The following is a 16224-nucleotide window of genomic DNA, read 5'->3' as shown; positions in this document are numbered from 1 at the left end:
TTTTAGGAAGGGATACTCTATAATGGATCACATTCATGTAATCAATCTGGTAATCGAGAAATCTGCAGAGTATAATCAGCCTCCCTATGTCGCTTTCATAGATTACCAAAAAGCATTTGTTTCAGTAGAGATATTAGCAGTCATAGAGACATTGCGTAATCAAGGAGTACAGATCGCTTACGTAAATATCTTGGAAAATATCTACATAGATTCCACAGCCAACTTAATTCTACACAAGAAAAGTAGGAAGACACCTATAAAGAAAGGGGTCAGACAAGGAGACAATCTCTCCAATGCTATTCACTTCGTGCTTGGAAGAAGTATTCAAGCTATTAAACTGGGAAGGCTTAGGAGTAAGGATCGACGGCGAATACCTCAGCAACCTTTGGTCTGCCAATGACATTTTTCTATTCAGCAACACTGCAGACGAGTTACCGCAAATGATTGAGGGCCTTAACAGAGAGAGTGTAAGAGTGGGGTTGAAGATTAATATACAGAAGACAAAGATAACTATGAATAACTGGGCAAGTGAACAAGAGTTGAGGATCGCCAGTCATCCTTTAGAGTCTGTGAAGGAGTAGGTTTCCCTAAGTCAATCACAGGGAACCATGATCATTAGAAGGAAATTAACAGAAGAATAAATATGGGTTTGATCACATATGGTAGACATCGTGAGCTCCTGACTGGAAGCTTACCGTTATCATTGAAAAGGAAGGTATACAATCAGTGCATTTTACCGGTGCTGACATATAAGGCAGAGACTTGGAGACTGACAAAGAAGCATGAGAACAAGTTAGGGACCGCGCAAAGAGTGATGGAATGAAGAATACTAGGCATAACTTTAAGAGACAGAAAGAGAGCAGTTTGAATCAGAGAGCAAACTGGTATACATGGTACTCTAATTGACATTAGGAGAAAAAAATGCACTGGGCAGCTTATGTAATGCGCAGATTAAATAACCATTGGGCCATTAGGGTGACAGAATGGGTACCAAGAGAAGGAAAGTGCAGAAGAGGATGGCAGAAGACTAGGTGGTGCGACGAAATCGGGAAACTTGCGGGTGCTAGTTGGAATCGGTTGGCACAGGACAGGGCTAATTGGAGATTGCAGGAAGAGGCCTTTGTCCTGCAGTGGACATAAAATATGCTGCTGCTGCTGATGCTGATTAAATTTGATTATTGATATTTTGCCACCAAACACATTCCCTATACTCATAGAAAACTTTCTGTGGCAATGAAGGTAAAGCTATGGAGTAGTAGTAGTCTGTTCCATTAGTAGAAGAGAAAAAGGAGGTAGGAAATGAAGGGTCGCAGGCATCATTACTGTCTTGCTCTTCAGTGGACACCTGAACTATTCCACAGCTGTCAAAGTGTGCACAACTGAAAGTACTCCCAATCATAGTGCCACATTGTCATGAAGCGTCAGTTTAAGCTGAGGAAGAGAAAACAAACATCTTAATTACAAAAGCAAAATAATGACAACATACACTCTTGAGTGTTACAAATGTGAAACCGTCACTTGTGAAAGCTATGCTGATTCAATACCTATTACAAGAAACCAAGAGTGCTGTCTAGCTATGCCAGAATACTTGGCACAGTAACACGTGTAGAAACACCTACCTAGCAGTTTTGCCTTCATTGCACCAGAAAGTTGTCTGTAAGTATATAGCACATGACTTACACTGACTTATTCTCAGGTAACCATCATGAAGAAGTTTCAGCAAGTGACAGTGAAAAGGTAGACTGAAACCACAATGCAAACTCCTTTCAAAGGAAGCCATGCAAAGACACAGAATACCCTTGTATTGCTAATACTGTAACATGCAAAACCTTGCTCCACAACACAAAACCATGCTTACCTCTCTTAAGGTTACTTCAAACGTTCTTGTCTCAGAGGGTGGGAGTGGAGGAATGTTTACGTAGAATATGGTGACACCATTTCCCTGAAATGTAAAAGAATGTTATCAATAAACATGTGAATACAAGCAGTGATATCTATAATAGAATTCAGCTTGACATATACAAGGAAATAGCTTACAGTGATTTGAATGTCAGCATCACTGTAGGTTTCTCCATCACTGTCTGCTGTGAATCGTTGGGTATAGCGAAGCAATCCTCCATAAGATGTAAGCTGAAAGGCAAATAATAATAATAACAACAACAACAATAAATTATATGGCACAACATGAGAAGGCATCAGTTGGTTACCTTGTTGCCCAAGAACTGTGCTGGAAGTGACCAAAACAGGGTTTCCTTTTCAGCTGGATCACGTGGGAATGCTGTGTAACTGACTTCATTGTTTGATGGGTTAACAATGATAGTCTCTGTGACAATGTTAGAATGGTACCGGTTAGACAGCTGAAAATTGTGGGCATATGGGTCCCTCAAATCTTGCAAGAGCATCTTGACCTGTAAGCAGGAGAGAGTGAATAAGCAGGAGAGAGTGAATAACTTCGTTTCCTTCATTAATAGATAGCACAGCAACATGCCAGAAGGGAAGTGGTTTTGATATAAGAACATAACTTATTCATTACAAGGTATCCTGATCGCTGATGCATGTTTTTTGTACACTCTGAAAAGTGCTGCTCTTGGGCGAGTGTAAATTCATACGGTGCTAACATGCACTAGACATAGACTAACAGTTACAACTCACCTCGCTCCTGTAGTAAGAGCTGCTGCTGCACTGTTCAGTGACCCCGAAACAGAAGCAACGAGAGCAGCCTTCCTGGTTAGATGCTTCCAAGTTAAAATATCCTTCTTTGCACCGATTGCAATTCTTTCCTTGTACATTGCTCTGAAACAAGAGAAATATGTCAGAGTGAGGTGGCCTTATTCTCATAATGATGATCTTGCTTTAAATCTCCCTTAATTTACCTAACCTAGATACTATTTTGTTTCAATGCTTCATTTGTGGGGAGCATGTGTGCCCATTTATTGCAGTGCGCTGAAATGGTGCATGATTGCACGATGTAACCCACACCAGGAGCTGGCAAGTGGCGAGGGGAGGGCACATCATGCTTCTTTTCCTCTGCTCCTTAGAAGTGCCTTTATGGCACCATGGTGTGCACCTCCACTAGGTTTGTTAGCATAGCCGAGGAGGTGGGGGGGGGGGGGTACAAATTTTCTATGGAACAGAGAGTTTTAGGAGGTGGGCTCAGAATATGGAGGAAAGAAAGAAGTTGAATGTGGAAGCAAGTCGAGGGCTGTTTGTTTGAGCTCACATCCAATTGTGGAAAAAGCAACTACATTTGTTGAAAGAAAGAAAAAGAGTTTAGTTGACCACACTGGCGATGGCTAACACCTGAACATTGGCCAGAAAGGGGGATGGTGCAAATAAGAGAAAACAGAATTGGAGACAGCACAGAGTGGGGAGCAAAAAGGTACAGAAGGCCAATTTATAATAATTACAGGATTTACAATAGTGAATATTGGTGTAATTTAGTCAGACATTTCGTCTCCCATGCAGGAGAGGTAAAATGTCCTCCCAAGCAGTGGGCATGAATAGGTTGAGCAGACAATTAAGAGAGCCCATTGCAAGAGGTGCAAGCCGATGGGCTAATGTATCTAGTAACATTCCAGAAATTTTCACGGGCCTTAGCTTCGTTAATGGTCAGTGTCGAGATGTTTGTGAAGTGTACACACAAGTTCATCCACATCGCTGGTTTCCCCAGGCATGTATGCCTATGATAGGCATATAGCGATTACGGGAGCGAAGACTTTTTTGTTGAAAGAATGACGACCTTGCCGTTCCCTGGAGAACAACCAGCCCTTGCTTTGTGCATGTCACTGGTTGCGCACACAAAGTGCACCACTGATGAGATCCTCTGTGGATGAGATGCACAGCCTGACTTTGCTGCTTGCAAGCATATTTGATGCATAAATGGAGAGGCAATGAAAAAAAAAAATTCGACTGTAGAACCCCCTTTCCCCTCAATCAAATGTTTAGGACCACTTTGTTTAGACCACACTTTAGCGCCGCTTTCGGAGTGCAAAGTAGTGAGAAGATGTTGCCTGGCACCTTTAACAGGCAGAACATTGTGGCCCCACCCAAGATGCACCTCTACCTCATTCCAGATTACATTAACCTTAACTGTTGAGGGGGGATTAGTGCTATAATTACACACAGGGAGAAAGATGGGATGAGTGTGCGCTTAAAACATGGAGGCATTCTTGCTCCCTACCAGGCCTTTGTGACGTTGAAGAGCTTCTCATTTCTGGTACATGAACGACTCTTTGACCACACTGAGCGGAAGAAAAGCATTCTGAAAGTATGGCGACTTGCTTGTCAAGGAAACGCATAATAAGCGCTCGCTCCACACTCCCTTTTTATTTTTTATTTTGCTTTTCTCTGACTTTCATTACATAAATGAACTTGAGGAGAGCTTCCTGTTGGGCTAGTTGATACACAATGTTCAGATAGAAAACAACGTAAAAAACAGAACAAGAAAGAAAGATCTACAGAAGGCTGATGTGTGCACAGCAACATATGTCAAGGATGGGGTTACAGGACTTGGGAAGCTACGAAACAGCCACAACAAACAAGTGGTACGGGAGGCAGCTGAAAACACGACATCCATGCAGCAGCACAATCTTGAAAAGGTAAACAGAAATATAGGAATGTTAGGGGTCACTGCGCTGTTCAACAAATCACGGAATATTGAAGAGCGTGACAGTGACTGATGAAAAAGAGTTTTAAGGAGGGGAGTGGGGTGATGCATATGAGGAGGGGGGAAGAATGTGCACAAAAGGAGTCAAGAACCAAGGTGGCAAAAGATTATGATAGGGAGAGCGTCTCGTTGCTGCCCGATCCTTCGACACCTGATGGCCATGGCCAGTTGCCTAGCCGATGTTCACCTACCACCTACCACGTCACCTACCACGTCTAACACTTGCTGCTGAGAGCCCATCCTAATGAAACATCTCTTCAGTTTTCAGAACAGCCAAGTGTCGGGAGGCGTGACACTTTCAAATCTCTCAGTGCTGCTAACCCATATTTTACTGCAAACTAAGAATGCTGTAAAATTTGACAAATTCTTCCAGCACAGAAAACAGCCTTGGCTTGGGCTGTCTGCCTCATTGGTTACCAAGTGTGATCAAATAATGATATGCCTCACTTGATGGGGACTACAATAACATGATGGCAAATCCCCTCCAAACATCTTTTCAAACAAGTCGGACAGCAGGCCACCAAAAGTGAGTGAAAATCGCATGATATGATACTATTGAAAGTCTAGTGCAAAGGTTCATTATTGTATTTTATATACAGGAGAATATAACCTGCCCACAACACTGGAAGTGTGATTGAGTAATAGGTGACTTGCAATATAGCACCCACCCTCCTAACCACCGAGAGGAAATTTTGTATTGTTGCGATGCAAGTGCTTTTACCATCACCGAAACCTAGAAGATTGAGTAGTAGGTTTGGAATGGTAAAGGCGAAGCTGTTCAATGCTAAGAATATATTGTTCTGCTAGTCTGTGCACGAGAATATAGTGGTTGGAAAATATACATATCTTGCGCACGTGCAGAATATATCTGCAAAGGGCAGGCCACGATAGATTACATTGTTCACTATGTGTTTGCAGATGGTGCTACTTATATAATTGCTTGGAAAAACAACTAGCGCTAAAGACATGGCTAAACAAGAAGAGACAAAACAGTGCACTGTCTTGTTTTTGGTTGGTCCTGTTTTTAGCACTGTTTGTTTTTCCATGTCATGTACCAGTTAAATCATCAACATATATTATATCAATACATCAAGTTCTAAACAAAATTAACATCACCACTTTTAAAATAGCACAAGGATGATAGCATAAATTGATGCAAAATGGCTGCATACTTGGCAATGAAAAACTTTTGTCAAAATTTACGCAAAGTGTTGCTTCGGCAACATAAAAATATGCATTCGCGTTATGTATATATATAGGGGTAGTGGCCAGCAAAGAACACCCCCGAAAAAAATTTTTGGCTATGCCACTGACTAGATTCACGAAAAATTGGGCGGTAGGTACAGTCTCTGTCTCCCAGCAAGCATGTACAACCCTCTCGTTGAAGGTAAAAAGGTATAACAGAGCAAGCCTCAAAAGGAGATGCTCTCTCTCACTGCAAGCCATTCGTGCTACGAGTCACTCCTTTGAATTATCCGCCCATATATCATTTTCATGCTGTGCACCATGAGAAAGGCACAAAGTTGCAATGGTCACTTAAAACAATAAGCAGTAAATTTAGCTGGGGAGCAGATACTACTGCTAACTACCTTGCAAGGGCAGTTGTCCCTGGCATCACACTCTTGCCTTGTACTACCTCTGTTGTCACATCTACAAGATGGCACTGAAAGACAAAAAAAAAAAGAAGTTGTTAAATAAGGCTTCGACTAGGGCTAGTTGGTATGACATCATTCTGTTTAATGTGCTATATTGTTACACAAAGGAAAAAAAGAGACTGACAAACAATTGCACACATGTGTGCAAGTCTCTTTTTGCCCTTTGTGTAACAGTATAGCGCTGTAAACAGAACAAAGTAGTTATTCTATTGTGGTGCATTGATTCAGTGTACCATTGACAGGTTGAACATAGCAGATGAACATCTCCAAAACAAGGTCAACTAAAGAACAAATGAAAAGTGGATTTACTGTAAACAGAAGAAAATAAGCAAGTAATGAGACGAAAAACACAGACTACAAGCAACTGACAAACTGTCTTTGCATATAGTACATTCACGTGTTGACTCTCATGGACAATGTAAACAGAAAAAAGGACAACATGAAAATGATAAGGCAGCCCAAATTTCATCTGCACACACAGCTGTTTTAACTACAAAAAACATCAACACTCTGCTTTGCTTGAAGTGAAAAGGGGCTGTTATCGAGATAGTCTAACATGCTCTAGAATCAGTGCACCATTGTGCATATTCCTTAAACGTCATAACTTATTTAATAGGTAGTACAGAAGCTCCAGAGAAAATTGTGACCTGCTTGCTATGACTTACATGCAGCTGTTGCATTCCCGTCCACACATTAACTGGCTTCGTCCGTTGTGTTATTTGGCGCTTTCATTGTAATCATGTATAACCAACTCGCCCATCAACAAGTGCTCAGTGATTAATTGGTAGTGAGCCATATGCAAGCTTTGCTGAATGCTTTAAGACTGTAGGCACTACTACAGTGTCAAAAATGGGTTCCACCTACCCATTAAAACCTTTTAAAGACAGCTTATCTTGTGACATGTACTATTTGTGCATTTCATAAACCTATTGGAATCACAGAGAACAAGTCAGCAATTCTATTCATTGCTCTTTGCTTTCATCATATGTGTATTCATTGCTCTTTGCTTTACCCATGAGCACTGAATTACTGTACATTTGAATATTACTGTGAACCAAATTCACCCATCCATGTATACTAGTTCAGTTACCATCAGTACGGTGAGAAAGCTTACCCAGGACAGCCTCACAATCACTCGGGGTGCCTCCAGTAGCGTCACCAATAAAACCAGGTAGGCATTCTTCACAATATTCACCCTGCGTGTTGTGTTGGCAGTTCTGAAACAATGGAAGAAAAAAGTGCAGGGCAGAAAAACGTCAACTACTCAACTGCTGAATGGCCATACAGAGTCACACACAAAAGCAGTCCAATCTGCAGTGTGCACTCACACTACAGGCTCCAGTCTCTGGGTCACAGTCACTGGAATGACCATTGCAGAAGCAGGGCACACATAATCCCAAGTAGAGGCCGGCACCCGAGCGTGTGTAGCCAGCATCGCAATCCTCACACGAAAGCCCCTTGTAGCCAATGGGGCAGCGACAGTGCTCCACAGCATGAGCCAGAGCCTGGCCAGTGGGATACTCGACGGCTATGTCAAGCGATGCCTCCACAAGGCTGCAAAGCAATCAAAGAAGTGCACTTCCCTTAAATGCCTTCGTTATTCTACGAGGAAACAATGGTTACATTAGCGAAAGCAATAGGAGGATACACAAAGTAGCAGTTTGCAAGCAGGGTTGCAGAAGGTCTAGAAATTTCACATAGTATAAATTTCTTTTCTCAGCAAGAAAACCTAGCCAAGGGCATACACTAATCACTTTGTGGTATCACCCACAATTCTGCACCTTTCTTTAATGAAGCTGCTGCTATATATGGGCAAGCATTCTCAACCACAACCCATATAAAAACAAGCACAGGGACCAGATGAAAGCAGCAGTTGTCTTCTGACTGGCCTTATAAGCCTTGTTGATCTGTACTTTGACTCTCCAAATGAAAGATAGTGGGTGCACTATGTTCCACTGTGTATGTGTACAGCTTTCACTTTTGTGCTTTTATCAAGATTTTGCTTCAACTACTAAATGTAAAAGGTTACTAGCAGCTGAGAGGCTGTGCTTCTTCATTCGTTCATGCTTAAGCTGTGGGGAATACAGGTATCCCTTGGCATCTATTGAATATTAGTGGCATTCTCTGAGGCAAAGAAATCTGCAAACCCTTGACATAGTGGTGAAAAAAATATCCTATTTGGCATTTTCAGTCTTCTGAGCTTCACATGGCTGGTGTTGTGTCATCCCAGACCACTGGCCTCAAACAATAGCTTCTTGAACACTTGTCACCACATTATTCACACCACAAAGCCTATCCATTGTCCACAAAACTTGCATTTTTGAAGAGCATTATCACAAGGAAAATAAATACATCGACCAGTATGTTGCAAAATAAGAGAGAGATAAAGTTTAATAATAACTAAAGACGTTAGCCTAGCGTGTGCAGAATGTTAAGTGTAGTGCCAGAGCTAGTTTGCACTTTATCCCTCTAACGTGGCTAAAATAGCTAAACTTGCAGCTGCTTCCACACACACATGCACAAAGAAAGAACAGTTTAATGCAGTATTTAAGCAGAGGCACTACCTCAGACCCTGTTATCACCACCTACAGCAGGAATGTGTGTAATACTGTCGACAGTTACCTGGCAGTGTCTGTCTCTTCACTGAGTGTTGCTTTTACAAGTATGGAGCTCAAGTCAGCAAGCACCATTAGGAAATGCTCTCTGGTTGCAGGTAAGCCATCAGCTCTGATCCACGAGGTCTGAAAGCAGATAAAATAATAGTTGAGCACTGACAACCATGCGGCTCTAAGTGAATGACTGCAAGTCTTACAAAAAGCAGCTACGTTAATGTGCAATTGTTCAACTCTAATAAACATGCTAAATGAGCTCGCAGCGCGTAAAGCAAGCCTGTTGCTTCACAAGTGTGTTTATGTTCAAGATTATTCCCAAGTTAAAATCCATGGTTTATGCAGTCATGCGGTGTGCCACCACCACGCACCGCCACCATATATCACCACCAGCCCGGCATGAATCTCTCTGGAATTGTATCCCTTGGAATGCAGAAAGCAGACCACTAGCTGTGCTTCCACCACTTCTCCCAATGGGTGCTGCCTATTTTGTTTTGATGCCCTAAGCATGTTCACGGCAAATATAACTTCTATATTCCATGAAAATGAGAGAAAAGCACTCATTTTGATGGCTATCATGTACACAGGCTTCAAATTTACGATACTGATAGTACAAAATTTATGAATGCTCCTCGTATAGTAAGAACATGCCTAATAAATTCGCATTTTCCCACGTTCTGCTTCTTGCAGGGCCTGCTTATAAGTAGCAATGCAGTTAACATGTGTGATTTGAAAATGTAGCTTACCTCATACATTGGAATGGACACTGTTTGTGGAAACCTGAGTTTTAGCCTTTCAGGGTGCCTGTAGATGAGTATGATCTTGTTTCCCTGATAAAGAACACAGTATAGAATCAGCAAATAAAGTTGATGATAATAGCCATTCAGAGTGTAATAAGTGTCAAGACAGGAGAAGCCTTACCGTGATCTGGACATCGGGACTTCTGCTTTGCCTGTCAGTGCCACCACTCCTTATTGTGTAGTTTAAAAATCCTCCATAAGATGTAACCTGTAAAGAAAAATAGCATAAAAATGCAAAAGGTCAAATCTATACCATAAGTAGAGAGGATTTTAGGACCATACCAACTTCCAAGGTTGTTAATATTGATTTCTCAAAGTTATAAAATGTATGTAGAGCTACACATGCACCAACAGAACCAACCCCCACCTCCAAAACCAAATACGCCCCAGAGACAAATGGTGCAATCAACCATACCACTAGTGTTTTCAAGAAAAATAATCTCTTTTCATGTATGTATATTTTCATGATGTAGTTATTAGTTGCAAGTAGTGCATGCATGTGCCTTCCTTCTGTCTCCGTTGGTGCTTTTTTTCCTCTACCATGAATGCACACCAATTTCCTCAGATTTCAGTCCTTTTACAATGAAAACAGCTAAAAGATCTGCTGATTACTTGTCTGAGCATGCCTTCTCACTGCAATGGCAAAAACAAAAAATGTTGTGTCCAGTCAACCACATAGGTGCCTGTAGTCATGGCGCATTGATTCTTATCTTCATATGGTTTCAAAGAGGATTCAGATCACCCAATATTTTAACACTGCATACAAAGAACTTTGGCTGGTAAATTTTACAAACTTGTAGCATCCCAAAAATAATAAGAAATGTAATGCTATTATTCTATAGCACCTGCACCTTGACTAGTTGTATTTACACAGTTATTTTGATGCTTGGACGTAACAGAGTGCAGAAATGCATAAATGCTAATGCCATACACCAAGGACATTTATATTCTAAGCAAATGAACATCGCACACACATAGTTTTAGTTAAAGTACAGTCGCACGCAATATGATCTGCAACACGGTGCCCTAGGTTAGAGGTGCCCAGAGACTACACGGCGGCATTGACATATGGAAAATTGTTTTCATAAATACCTGTAATTGGAATGGTGTGTAGTTCTCTAATTTTTCATTTGTCAGCGCCGACATAAAGTCGTGGGGCCCCTTCAACCACGGGCACCATGCTACAGTGCATATTGAATGCAACTGTACATTTTATTAAATGGTGGTTGATGTTTTATGGCACAAAGGCATCGGAGGCCACACAGCCCCATGACTAATGCTTTTGTGATATGCACAGGCTGAGAGCCGAGACCTATATTATGAGATTCATTGAACTGCATTGTTTAGAAAGGTGATATGCACGACTGTGTAAGGCATAAAATTTCACTGTTGCTTATGGTCGATAAAACAGTAAAAAAGGCTTAAAATTGCATAAACATAAGCCTTAATAAGAGCATTGAAATGTATGGTTTCCCTAAGAACATCAATGAGACAGATAGTTACAAGACCCTCATAAAATGGTTCTTGTTGCAGCAAGAACCACGAGGTTTTGTTCATGCACTTAAAACCTTAAGACCATCCTGAAAGCTGAGGGTGGGCTGGAACGTCTTTGATAATGTATGTGCTTTACGAAGTCAATTTCTGTTAAATATTTGAGCATTCTTAAAAATAAACATTGCAACACAGGCTAAAAATAAGGAGCGATGTGCAGGTAGGTTGTAGTATATACGCAATTCCTTAAAACAATGTCATTTCTTTTGGTAAAAATGAGAATATTCAATTAGAACATGCCATACACTTAGTCTGTCACCATACTTCGCACATGTTGGCAGTGATTTGTTGTTTAGTAGGTATAAATGAGTTCCATGCGTGTGCCCTATTCCAAGTCTGCACAGCGTAACTTCTGCGATTGTTGGACGTTTTTGTACAAAGCACTTCCTTGTGTATGGCTGTACTATATTGTGATGCAGCGGTTATCACGACGTTTATTACGTGCTTATAATGCGTTTATTAGATGCAGTGAACCGGCCACGCCCACAGTACAAATCACACTCAGGAGCAAGCAACACAAGCGATATGAAGAACAACCCCATGTGAACCCCACGTGATAATTATCATGTACAGGTGACAAAAAATAGCTCAATAAATGCTCACACTAATGTCCTCCCGTGTGAGAGGTACCATGCTGGACGTAATTCAAAGGGGCGGAGAACGCGTCATGAAAGGCTTCATACGGGAAACATGGACGGCCTCAGCAGTGCGGCAGCGGCAGTCATTTGGAACAATAACAGGTGCCACGCAATAGTTAACTTGAGAGGCCTGCTCTAAGACTTCGTAGGGGCTGATGAATCGAACCTGAAACTTGTCACACAAGCCAGGAGTATGAACTGGTGTCCAGAGTAGCACTTCCTCACCAGGGCGGAAGCACACGATACGATGAGAGGCATCATAATGCTGCTTGTGGTCCTGTTGCCATGCTTCGGTGAAAATGTGGGCGAGCTGACGACAACACAGAATGCGGGACACGCACTCTTCACAGGAGGATGGACATCGATTGACAGTTGGCACGAAGAAAGAGACATCAAGACAGGAAGAGGGTGAACCACCATAGACAAGGTAGAATAGCGAGTACCTGGTTGTGCATTGAACGGCAGTATTATATGCAAAAGTCACGAATGGCAAAATTGCGTACCAGTTTATGTGACCTGGTTCGATGTACATGGCTATCATATCGGGCAGTGTGCGATGAAATCACTCTATTAGGCCGTTGGTTTGCGGATGGTAACTGGAGGTTAGTCTTGTGGGTGGTTCCGGAGGGCCCCGAGTACTTTGTCTACGAGTTGCGAGAGGAATGCTTTTCCACAGTTGCTCAGGATGATGTGAGGAGCACCGCGACGCAGTATTAAGGCTTGAAGTATGAATGCAGCAACTTCAGAGGCTGAGGCATAACTCACACATGCTGTTTCGGCGTAGCGTGTCAAGTGGTCAACGGCTGTCACATTCCATCATTTAACGGTGAGAGTCACAGGAAGAGGACCATGTACAGGTCAATGCCAATGAGTTCAAATGGTTGCGACGAACACGGAACCGGTTACAGTTGTCTGCTTGGAGCTAATTACAGAGCTTTCGATGCTGACATAGGGCACAGGAAGCGACATCCCTCGCTACACTGGCGGACAAGCCAGGCCAGTAGAAGCGACCTTTGATGTGGTCATAGGGTTTCTGGAAACCAAGGTGACCAGCTGTCATGTCGTCGTGAGAAGCCTGCTGGACATGAGCATGTAGAGAGTGTGGCAGGACAGGAACCCTGCGTTGACCGTCAGGATGATAGACATGGCAGCACGGAACATAGTTGCCAATCTTAAATTGTGTCAGCTGTCGACGAAGGCGGGCGTTAAGCGGGCGCGAAGCTCCTTGAAGGTGGTCTATGATGCACTGACAGTAAGAGTCAGCAAGTTGGTGAGATTGGAATAATCTGTTGAGTGGAGGCGTCTTGTCTAAAGTGGCCAACAAGAAAGCATGTGAAGAGGAATCGTGCGAAAGCTTGTCACGGAAGGTAGTTGGAGGCCCATTGCATGGTGTCATAGGAAGCGGACAGCAAGAAAGCGAATCTGCATCCTGATGCTTTTTACCGCACTTGTAGGTAATAGTAAAGTCGTATTCTTGCAGACGAAAAATCCACCAACCAAGTCGTCCAAACAAGTTCTTCAGCGTCGAAAGCCAGCATAATGCATGACGGTCTGTAACGATAGTAAAATGGCGGCCGCGAAGATAAGGTCAAAACTTCTGCACAGACCAAACAATAGCTAGGCATTCCTGCTCCATGATGGTGTAATTCTTTTCGGCATTTGTCAGAACGCAACTTGTGTACGCGACAACCCTTTTACCTAAAGAGTCGTCTCACTGTAGGAGAATGCCACCAATGCCGTGACCATTAGCATTCGTATACAGGAGGGTAGGAGCAGCTTCATCAAAATGGTGAAGTACTAGTTCAGATGTGAGAGCGCGCTTCAGATGGGTGAATGCTGATTCACATTCGAGAGACTACGCAAAGGTAACACTAGAACCCAGTAACTTGTGCAGAGGTGACGCTATTGAGGTGAAGTCTCGTATGAATCGGTGAAAATAGGAAGCATGGCCTTGGAAACTATGCAAATCTGGTCTTTTCAGGACGAGAAAAGTGCCGAACTGCTGAAACCTTGTCAGGATCAGGACAAATGCTGCTTTTGCTCACAATGTGACCTAACACCTTGATTGTTTTGCTTGCAAAATGGCATTTCTTGGTGTTTAGCTGAAGTCCAGCATTGGCAGGGCATGTGAGAACTTTGTCCAGACATTTCAGGTGCCGAGAAAACTGGTTGACGAGAAAACAACAATATCATCCGGATAGCACAAGCAAGTCTTCTACTTCAGGCCAAGAAGAACAGTGCCAATCATGCGCTTGAATGTTGCAGGCTTTGCAGAGGCCGAATGGCACGACATTAAATTCGCCCATCTGGTGTTGAAAACGCCGTTTTCGCTGTATCGTCTTCATGCACTGGTATCTGCCAGTAGCCGGAACGGAGATCGAGACCTGAGAAGTACTCGACACCCTGCAGGGAATTCAAGGCATCGTCTATTCGTGGCATAGGGTATACATCCTTACGGGTGATCTTGTCAAGTGCTCGGTAGTCGACACAAAATCAAACAGAGTCATCTTTTAATTGCGAACGAAAACAAAAACAATAGCAGATGACCAATGGCTAACAGAGGGGCATATTATGTTCCGTTGGAGCATGTTGGTGACGTTCTCGTCAATGACTTTCCTCAAAGCTAGCGATACGCGATACGGTCAACGGTGCATGATGGATCTACCATCTGTCTCTATCTGATGCATCGTAATCGAAGTCTTTCCCAACGAAGTGGAATGCACATCAAACTGCATGCACATCATGTTTTTGGAGCAAAGCAAGCAACTGTCATGACTGTGAAGGTGTCAGGTAGGAACTGATGGCAGCTGCAAGAGCAGAAGGAGATGCAGTCCGTCCAATAGAAGGAACTTCAGAGGAAGCTGCTTTAAAGGAAACAACAGAGATAGACTCCGATTCAGTGGCGCAAGCCAATGTGGTGCCTTTAGGTATGAGAATCTTTTCGGATGTCGGGTTTGTAGCGTAGAGAAGTGCAGAGCCATTATCAAACCGTACCAGCCCTGATGCAAAGGCTATCCCTCTTGCGAGACAGTGTGCAGATGGTAGTACGAGCACGTCGCCGCGGGCAATGATGTCAGACGTGATAGTAACAATTCTCTGATGGCGAGGAGGTAGTGCGGTATCTTCTGCAGCAATCAAGTAAAGTGGTGCGTCATTTGCATGAAGTGAATAGATCATGTAGGTCATGTGGAGAACGCGTTGCCAGCAGCAGATGGAGGCAGAGGCTGTAGGAAAAAAATTCCATCCTAATATGAGTTGCTGGGCACAAAAACTTAGCACTTCAAATTGTACGTAATGCAGAAATCCATCGATGGAAATACGAGCAGTGCACATGGCGGTAGGTCGAATGGCGGCCCTTTGAGCAGCGAGTAGTGTAGGTCCATCACAGGGGGTCGTAATTTTCCGGAGTCGCAAACACAATTCACGGTGAATAACTGAAACACTAGCACCAGCATCTATCAAAGCTTCCACTTGTACACCTTCTACTAGAACCAATATTTATTGCATGGACACGATAGAGGAATTTCTGTCCTATAGTTCAATGCAGCTTTTCATCCAAAAGCTGCATAATTTAGTTTTCTAAACGACGTTTGGCGAATTGAGAAGCAGGTCTAAGTGGGGATGTAAAGCAATGAAGGGGTGACAACAAGCGGCACCTTTCAGGACAGTACATCGGAGCCGTCTCGAATGCTACAGTAGGTGATGGAGAGCGGCCGCATGCTGGAGCATAAGGACGGCATTGGTCATGTAGGCTCCCTAACGTTGGAAAATAGCTCCGGGCAAAAAGTCATCCCGTTCGTATACATCATATCCATGACGCTCCTCTTGCTGGGGCTTGCACCAAGAACGTGCTATGTGGCCACAATAGCCGCAGTAATAGCAGATGAGATGAGGAGGACACCACTGAGGATAGCTGGGTTGGGTAGGTGCACTGGTAGTCATGGAAGCTATGCGGGCTAGCGTTGGTTTTGTAGGCATCAGCGGAGTGATGACTGGAGAAACTGCGGCTACTTGTGCGTATGTTGGTGGGGCCCTAGGGGTCAGAGGGTGCATGTATGCTGCAACAGCCACAGACGCCAATTCCTGCTTGACAACGTCTCACAGATTGCTATCCGAGGCATGAGGAGGCATGGGCCCTGCAGCGAAGCCAAGATACCATAGTAGTTCTCAAATTATTGCATGGATCATTGCTCGTAATGTGGGGTTGTCGGTGGTAGTGTTTGCAGTGGTGTCTGGCTGTAACCATACCGGTTCGAGTGTGTCAAGGCGCTGGCAAGTAGTGACGATACCGGCGACGGTAGCGGG

At 43.3% G+C, this 16224-nt stretch overlaps 1 protein-coding gene across 29 annotated transcripts in view; it reads right to left on the bottom strand.

The window, feature by feature from the left end:
• The window catches only part of trol (terribly reduced optic lobes), a 604861-nt gene that overhangs the window by 179163 nt on the left and 409474 nt on the right, over positions 1-16224 (bottom strand). For all 29 annotated transcript variants that reach the window (XM_065435395.1, XM_065435391.1, XM_065435373.1 and 26 more), the window contains 10 exons: positions 9852-9938; positions 9677-9760; positions 8944-9062; positions 7650-7875; positions 7436-7538; positions 6256-6329; positions 2653-2793; positions 2208-2408; positions 2038-2130; positions 1859-1942 (listed from right to left, as the gene is read on the bottom strand). In XM_065435395.1, the coding sequence (XP_065291467.1) occupies positions 1859-1942; positions 2038-2130; positions 2208-2408; positions 2653-2793; positions 6256-6329; positions 7436-7538; positions 7650-7875; positions 8944-9062; positions 9677-9760; positions 9852-9938 (1212 nt within the window). The remainder of the gene's footprint in view (positions 1-1858; positions 1943-2037; positions 2131-2207; positions 2409-2652; positions 2794-6255; positions 6330-7435; positions 7539-7649; positions 7876-8943; positions 9063-9676; positions 9761-9851; positions 9939-16224) is intronic.

Source organism: Dermacentor albipictus, chromosome 2, assembly GCF_038994185.2.
Source record: "Dermacentor albipictus isolate Rhodes 1998 colony chromosome 2, USDA_Dalb.pri_finalv2, whole genome shotgun sequence".
Lineage (NCBI taxonomy): Eukaryota > Metazoa > Arthropoda > Arachnida > Ixodida > Ixodidae > Dermacentor > Dermacentor albipictus.
The sequence above is the reverse complement of the archived record's forward strand: the minus strand, read 5'-3'. Positions and strand labels throughout refer to the sequence as shown.